Genomic DNA, 8,728 nt, shown 5'->3' with positions numbered 1-8,728 from the left:
GAGAGAGAGAGAGAGAGAGGCGGGTGGACTCAGAGGGGAGACTGGAGAGCAGCGCGTCTCCAACAGAGGTAAGACCGGAGGAGAGTGACTTTACCAGGGATACATAGAAGGGTAAGGCCGCCAGAACTCACTTTATGCACTTTTAATATATGTAAAATAAGTTATTAATGGATATATCATATATAACTCTTTAACGCTAATGTACAAGCATTTAGAAATAAACAGTAGTTAATTACTTTGACAAGAGGAAATATGACGCGTGGCTAAATCTGAGTTGTTTAGTTTTTTATTTGTGGTATTCATGAAACAGGGGGGGAAATTAATGTCTGATCCAGTTCTGTCTGGACTTCGTGTCAGTCACAGCTGCACCTGCTGTCTCCTGTATGTTCACTCTCAGCTCCGCTGATGTTGAAAATGTTGGTCACATCCCTCTGTTGTCCAGATTCCCGGATGCGCCACTCGTGCGTAAAACCCTGGCAACGTCTCCAGAGCGCAAGCGAAGCACAGGGAGGAAGCATCGCCACCCGAAACCATAATAGTTAACCTGATCGTGAACACCTCACTCATCTTAAATCTCCACACCGAGGGGAGGAGAGAAGCAGGAGGATATCTGGTGGGAGGACAACGCAACACCGGCAGACCGGATGGGATTTCCATGCCGACTTCATCAAGAATAGGAAGGAATTAGAGTGGAGATTAACAAAGTGGCAACAAACTAAATAACTTAAAAACGGGAAATCAAACTGATAGTGGAGCGGTTATTTGGAGAGCATGATGCGCGGCGCCTGGAGCGTTTTCACATCAAAGACACCAAACCTATCCACGTTTTACCGCGGACGAACTCTCCGAGGGTGAGATTTTCTATGGATTTCATAGGATAATTATGCATGCATATGATTTCCTTACATTACTCTGTGACTGTCTGTACAGTAAGAGCGCATGGCAACAGCTGACATCATTCTTAAATTTTCTCTGTTTTTGTTACATCCTAGAAACTGAAAGAAAAGTGAAGCAGCTGATCCAGATTTAACCAGCTGCTGTAACCTGTCAGTGTCTGGCTGCTGGTCCCTGGACCTCAGATGGGGAACTGTTTTCTGCAAGCTCCTCTCCAGTGATGTAATGGATGGTAACCCCACCTTAACTTAACCAAGTGTGCAGAACTTTATAAACTCGATGAAAAATGACTGATGCGTCCTACGTGATAAGATGTCTAGAATGGAAGACACTAATTCTTCTTTAAAAGACTAATTATATAAGTGATTGGATATTTGTCTCACAATGCTCAGAGACTCTTAGTTTCTCCTCAAACATGGAGAACGTGTCCTTGCACGGCGGTGCGCCGCCAGTGTGCAACGACTCCGTGGACTTCTACTCCCTCACATCTGGCAACCGCAGCGACCTGAACTGCACTCCTCCCTCGGAGTTCTACTTCTACGCTGACCTTTACGTCATTTTGCCCGTCATCTACTCTGTGATCTGCGCAGTGGGACTGACGGGCAACACTGCTGTCATCTATGTGATCCTCAAAGCCCCCAAGATGAAAACAGTCACCAACATGTTCATCCTGAACTTGGCCATCGCCGACGATTTGTTCACTTTGGTGCTGCCAATCAACATCGCCGAACACTTGCTACACTACTGGCCTTTCGGTGAGGTTTTGTGCAAAGTCATCCTCAGCATAGACCACTACAACATCTTCTCCAGCATCTATTTCCTGACAGTAATGAGCATCGACCGATACCTGGTGGTTTGGGCCACAGTGAGGTCAAAGCGCATGCCTTACCGTACCTACCGAGCAGCCAAGATCATCTCCTTCTGCGTCTGGGTCCTCGTGATCCTCATCGTCATGCCTTTTACTGTTTTTGCCAGCGTCTATGTGAACCCGAACGATGGGAGGAAGAGCTGCGTGCTGAGCTTCCCCAGCCCTGAAAGTTTGTGGTTTAAAGCCAGCCGGATCTACACACTGATCCTGGGCTTCGCCATCCCGGTCTCCACCATCTGTATCTTATACACCATGATGCTCTACAAGCTGCGAAACATGCGGCTCAACAGCAACGCCAAGGCACTGGACAAGGCCAAGAAGAAAGTCACCATCATGGTGTTTATCGTCTTGGCCGTGTGCTTGTTCTGCTGGACGCCGTTCCACCTCAGCACCATCGTGGCTCTGACGACAGACCTGAGGACCACGCCGCTCCTGATCGGGATCTCCTATTTCATAACCAGCCTGAGCTATGCCAACTCCTGCCTCAACCCGTTCCTCTATGCCTTCCTGGATGACAGTTTCAGGAAAGCTTTTAAGAAAATGTTGGAATGTAGACCAGCCTGAATGTGTGAAGGTCTACAGAGACTTACTGAGTGAGGATGGAATGGAATGAAAAAAGAAAAAAATTGACAAATCTTAATTCTCAATGTATTGATTTGAGTGTTTTTTTGGTTAAAGCTGCACGAGGCATCTTTGCACATAGTTTGCACATGATTACAATAGATATCTCTCTTTTATTTATCTGCAATATGTAGAAAACAAGTAAAATTATGCCTGTAGATGGCACACAACATTCTTAATGTGAGAAAACTCATACTACAGTAAACCAAAGTGATAAAAAAAAGTAAAACATCAGAACATTTATTCACTCGAAACACTTTAAATGAATCACTTCCTCTGATGAGGGACAGGATGGTTTTCTTTGGCACAGCTGGACTGTTTGCATTATTATAATATTTGCCTAGTGCAGCATTTTATGGGTCTGAGAACACAGTGAGAGAGAACACTGGAGGTGGATAAAAATGGGCAATATTGCTTCCAATAGGGAACGATAAAGGTTGACATACAGGACCAACAGAGGTATCTGGAAAATAACAAAAGTCAACTGCTCATTCTACTGTATGAGCAGAAGTGTATCTTAAGAACTGGCCATGAAATCTGATTGTTTTCCAGTTTAAGAGCGCAATTAAAATGACAGACTTTTTTCCACGACGAGGAGGAATCTAATTACGAGGCAGTGACCTGAGATGGGTCAATGCGAACAGGGATGACCTTCACTGGACTCAGAGGGACAAAACATCTGCTGCGTGGAGAAAAGGCAGTTCAGCACGGTGTCATTGATTTGCATGCTGTCAATCAAATCAACGTCATGAGACTAGTCAGGGTTGGAGGGTAACAGAAGGCACATCAGGGGACTCCAGGTGTTACAAATACTCTAAACTTGTGGGATGGCTTGAGAAATATTGTGTATTTCATGTATGCAAACACTAAATCTGCCTTCAATGATGATGTGTTTTGAGCAAAGTCATCTTCAAGTCACCAATTTGTGGATTACTTAAAGTTCTGTTTTTTTTTCTTCAGGTTACAGATTTGCAAAATATGACTATGGGCGCTTTAAATGATGGCACTGTTTGCATACATATTATTTTTCCAGAATGTACACGCACCACTTAAGAAATAAAAAAAGGACCTTACCAACCCTGACAACTGTACTGTAGGCCTGACAGGGACAGGCATGGGACAGGAGGGCTATGTAAAAAATGCAATCTGCATTTCTCTTTACGTCTTCATTTTTTTGGTGAGCTTTTGTCGCCCCCTGTTGTCAACAGGGTGGTGTTACCCAGAAGATGCAGCCAGAGCCATTTACTGTACAGTTTGTGCAAAGACACGACTGAGAGGAGTTACACAGTTACACACAGCTTCTGTCTGTTATTTAGAATCATAATGTACACGTTCTTTCACTTTGTGGATTTTTTGTGAACAACATCTTTGGTATTTGACTTAAACCCCATGCTGAAGTTAATTTTCACATTATAGATATATTTTTTTTATCTAATGAGATTCACAACCATGCTGTGCATGTGTGGCATCTATCTTCTCCCTCTGTTCTTGTTTTTTGATGTATGATTTCATAGTTTTCACTAACATTACTATGTAATGTGCTTGGAGCTTCTCCCAGGTGCTTGAAAATTGCACACAAAAGAAAGTTTATTTACAGCAGAGTTGTAACAATATTTTGAGACTGATGGAGAGTTTATACCTTTTTCCCCCCCAGGACATTTTTCTTTAATTTATTAATTAATTAAATGAATTCACTGATTGTACGTGATACTCATTTTAAAACTGTACTATTCTCTCAAACACTAGTGTCAGTGTGTGTAATTTTACACACAATTCTTCAAAATGCAGCCTATGAATTTGGTATCTTAAATAATTTGAGATCTCTGGAGTTCCGAGGCATGACCAAACACAAGTTTACAAAGAGAGGATTAACAGTTTGACAAAGGACCTGATCTGTCATTAAGACACGAGGACATGTTGCTCAGTGACTCCTAATCTGTTCTATTTAATATGGTCAAGTGGCCGCATGGCCACATAATGTAACAAAATCATCTAACCATCAAAGCCAGTATTTAAATTCAAATAAGACGACTGTTTCAAACAGGACACCATTGTCCAACAACATTGGTCTCCTGGGTCAAAGTCATTCGCCCAATATTAACAGACATTATTATTCAGATTCAGAGATTATTCACCGCTCGCTCTTTGATCTTTGCTACGTAGAGTTCAACTGTGGTGAACTTCGGCCGGCCAATGCTGCCTTGGCAACACGGCTAGATTCACAGATGTGCAACCGTGCCTTTAATGTGCTGTAATAATTAATTATTATTAAAAAGGCCTCTCGAGGTCACTGCTTAGCTACAAATGTAAATATGGGCTGTGATATATAGTGGTTATTTTGGGGGTGGGGACTGTCAGGCATAAGAGGCTGCAAAGGTCTTCTTGTGCTCATTAATCCTGCATTTCTCTTCTGTTTCTGTCTGTTATCACATTAACCTTCTGTACTGTTAAATTGTACAACACTGCAAACACTTTACTTATTGTAGAGCCTTTTTCATTTTACACTCTGCTATTTTAAATGTAAGTGATGCCACATGCTGCCAGTGTAACTCCTCTCAGTAGTGGGTATAAATGAGCTGCTGTAGGTGAAATCTTGCAGCAGCAGTTGTGAACTTGTGAAAAAAAATGATATTCTACAAAAGGCTTCGTCTTTTATGGGTCTGACTGCAATGACAGAAGCTATTCTATATGTCTTGCTGTAAATAGTTATTTTTTTGCCATTTAACTGTATAGTCATCGAAATGAAAAGTCTAATATTCTTCATAAGAAAAACCTGTGTGAAACAAATAAGAAATAATATAAAATCTGAGTTCTGAATAGTTGTCTTTATGCAGCCTGTAATTAAGAATCACGACATCTCATGCCATTTATTTATCTTTCATGTCTGTCAATACCTGTTAATTATTTGATAAATATAAGTTTATTCCCACTGGTACTCATGTATTCTTTACAATAAACGTGCACATTGTTTTTCTTGAAAATCTTGCAGAAGCATATTCACTCAGTGGTTTTTATGGTGCTGATGGTGATGAACACGTATTGTTATGAAGACATATTGTTATCAGTGTCATCAGCGGTTTGGGTCGGTGTCAGGGTCACCGGAGAGATTCGTTAAAGCTACTGTACCGGCTGAAGAGCAGCAGGATGGATTAGTGCTGAGAGCTTCTTGTCAGGAAAAGGTCACAGATTCAATCTCAACAGCAGCCTGTTGTCCCTGATGGACTGCTGAGCTGTCCATATATGTCACAATGCAGTGGCTGCTTTATAGTCGGATGTAGGCACCATGAATTAGACTATTATTAACCCATAAGAACCCAGACCCAGTTATCCTTAAAGGAAAGTTATGGGGGATATACCACCATTTCTGATGTGTTTTCAAAAACACTATCCCTAAATATCAAAGATCTGTGATGTGACAAACATTACATTGGGCGCTTATAGTATTTATGTTTATAATATTTATGTTTAGTTGTTTTTATTTTAAAATATGAAATATTATAGACAGAAATTTGGCTTTTTCTCTGCATCTCCACAACATCTATCAAAACTGTGACATTACTAGTTCTGTTTAACAACAAATTATTTTTTAGATTTGTTTTTAAGTAGCATAATAATAATAAATCGATAATAAATAAATACAAATAACCATGTGTCTTTTTGTTTATCAGAATTGTGACTTTAATTTGCTAGTTTGTCCTGTATTGCATTTAACTTGTTTTGACCATATTTCCTGAACAATGGATTAGAATTGTTAAATGGATTTAAACTTAGCCTAGTAACAAAAAATAGAAGATTTAACGTGTTTGTTACACAGATGTCACCATGGGTTCTTATGGGTTAAGATTAAGAGGCTTTTTCACAATACAAAAAAAAAAAAATTAACTTAATTTGCATAGTCACTTCCCAATGTATCAGCAGTGATGAAAGAAAATACTAGAATTGAAACTAAACAGGAATTAAATTAATTGCGTAAAGGAATACACAAGTCATAGTGTAACCTGGGAAAATTTGTAAAAACCTGGCAGTGCATGTAAACAGATTTCCACTCACAAAGTTGAAGTAAAAAAGACATTTGTTTAAAAACAATCACACATATTTTAAAGTGCTGCATTATCCACTGTATTGCACATTATATGTGGTATAAAAGTGGCAGTGCTAGGTGCCATGTGGGACATAAGGGTATAATGTGTGATATTATATGAATACACCTAAGAGCTCCATTAATCTGTATTTACAAATTAGCATTATTTGCATGAATGTTCATTTAGATTATGTGCTTACATGCCTTTCTGCTTTGCAACTTACACGTTTCTGCAGGAGATGGTAGAGATCAAACCAGATATAAAAGGAGAGTTAAATAATAATGCTGGTGATATTCTTAGTTTTCCTTAATGTCAATAAAAAAGATGAAATTATCAATGAATAGACGCTAACCAGTATTATCTGTGTAGTGAGTTTATAATATACCTCATTCCTCTGTGCCATAATGCTCCAATTTTGCTGAAACTATTAAAAACTAGAAGGTCATTCAGAGAGCATGCTCTTTCTTGCAATGTTAACGAAAGTAAAAAATAATTAGCATATCCATGATTTGATCCAGATCTGCTCAAAAACTTAAGAAGTTGTTGCTTGGACTATGCTACAACTCAAGCCCAGAATCACAAATTTGCCTCTAAGGGCTTTACAGACTGTACAGGTGTGGCATTCGTGAATGTTTTGTTCACTTTGAACAAATCTTTTATGACTGGGAGGCAATGAGTCATCTTAGTGAATGATTCGTTCATTTTCATGCAGTACGTTCCCTCATCACATGGGAGCTGCATCAGATCAGTCAGGACAGGAAACAGAAATTATAAATTCATCACTCAACTATGCGTCCTCAAGTTTGATTCGTTCATTTGTCATGTGACAGCTGAAGAGGACAGCGACTTGTTTGCGTCTCATAATAGATAGCTGGTGATTCATACTGATCAGGCTTCCGTTCATTTGTCACATGACAGGCAGCTCAGCCACAAGGCTGCGGGCAATGCACTACTTCAAATGAACAAAATTACTTCAAAAGAAGAGTCAGTGATCAGAGTCTGTAAAAAGACTTGAACTTCACAACACTGGTACTACACCTTCTGACCTTCGATCCTCACAGCTGACAAGGAAAAACTACAAAAAAAACCCCCAAAGACCTTAGGGAGAGCTAGGGAGAGCTACAGAGCAGGGACTCCCCCTCCCAGAACAGACTGATATGAAATAGATGTTGTTTGTACAGAACAGATGAACATAGTAAAATACAGTAGATAGAATGTGGGAGGGGAGGAAAATGGGGGAGGATAGAGGGGGAGAGAGATGAACAGTGACAACAGTAATAACACTCACCCTACAATGAAGTCTGTGACTAATGATAGTAGTTGTGCTGGTAAATAGAATGAAATAACAGTAATTGTAATAGTAGTAGTAACAAAAAAAGTAACAGAAATAGCAGAAGGAACAGGACTAATGGTAAAAATCATAGTAGCAGTACATTTCCAAGTTTCATGTGGGCCACTAGTTCATTCAGTAATCCTGTTGATAAACACACGTGCAAACTGAATCTGAAGCATAACCTCTTTGGTGGAGGTAATAAGACCCTTTAAGGCCTATAAAGAGTTATATTGCATACAGATGGCATATATATATATATATATATATATATATATATATATATATATATATATTATGAGATTACCAGGGAGGAGCATGGAAAAAAAAGATTTAAGTTGTTTTTTTATTCACTTCAGAGTTTTCTTTACCTTTCTTCTTGCCTGTAGCTCTCTATCCCTCACCTTCTTTGTTTTAATTCCTCCCCCAGTCTCACTCTCTCTCTGTCAGCTTAGTGTAAACAGTAAAACTCTGTTTAAAAAGGGGACCACAGCAGCTCAGGAGATCCGACAGGCGCTTTGCTGCATCACATGTCAGCGTTAAAGAGATAAAATCTTTTATTTACCTAGCAAAAGTTTGATGGGAATTCCTTTTGGCTTGGGGTGGAAATCTGTTTATCTGTATATGTTTTATAGCCTTCTCTCTCAACTGTCTGAAAAGTGAGCATATGACTTTGTGTGCATGTTTTTGGTATGGTGTGTGTGTGTGTGTGTGTGTTTGCCTGGAAAAAAATAGCTTAGCACCTCCATGTGGTCAATTTGACAAACGTATCAAAATTAATTTAATTTCAGTGGTTGTAATAACACATTATTGTCACTAGATGGAAGTGTTGGTCCATGTAGATCATTTTAATGTGTGTGGTTGTGTTTACTGATGATGTGGGGACATAAATTTGTTATCAGTCACATTGTGGGGACTTGCCTTCCTTGTGGG

The 8,728-nt window shown here is 39.6% G+C and overlaps 1 protein-coding gene across 1 annotated transcript; it reads left to right on the top strand.

The window, feature by feature from the left end:
• The first annotated feature begins 463 nt into the window (after positions 1-463).
• npbwr2b (neuropeptides B/W receptor 2b) lies at positions 464-5,312 on the top strand. The gene is made up of 2 exons (XM_059332246.1): positions 464-851; positions 993-5,312. Exon 2 carries the CDS (start codon positions 1,310-1,312, stop codon positions 2,324-2,326), a length of 1,017 nt encoding a protein of 338 aa, XP_059188229.1. The 5' UTR covers positions 464-851; positions 993-1,309; the 3' UTR covers positions 2,327-5,312.
• The last annotated feature ends 3,416 nt before the right edge of the window (positions 5,313-8,728 follow it).

This window comes from Centropristis striata, chromosome 5 (assembly GCF_030273125.1).
Source record: "Centropristis striata isolate RG_2023a ecotype Rhode Island chromosome 5, C.striata_1.0, whole genome shotgun sequence".
In the NCBI taxonomy this organism is placed as follows: domain Eukaryota; kingdom Metazoa; phylum Chordata; class Actinopteri; order Perciformes; family Serranidae; genus Centropristis; species Centropristis striata.
The sequence above is the reverse complement of the archived record's forward strand: the minus strand, read 5'-3'. Positions and strand labels throughout refer to the sequence as shown.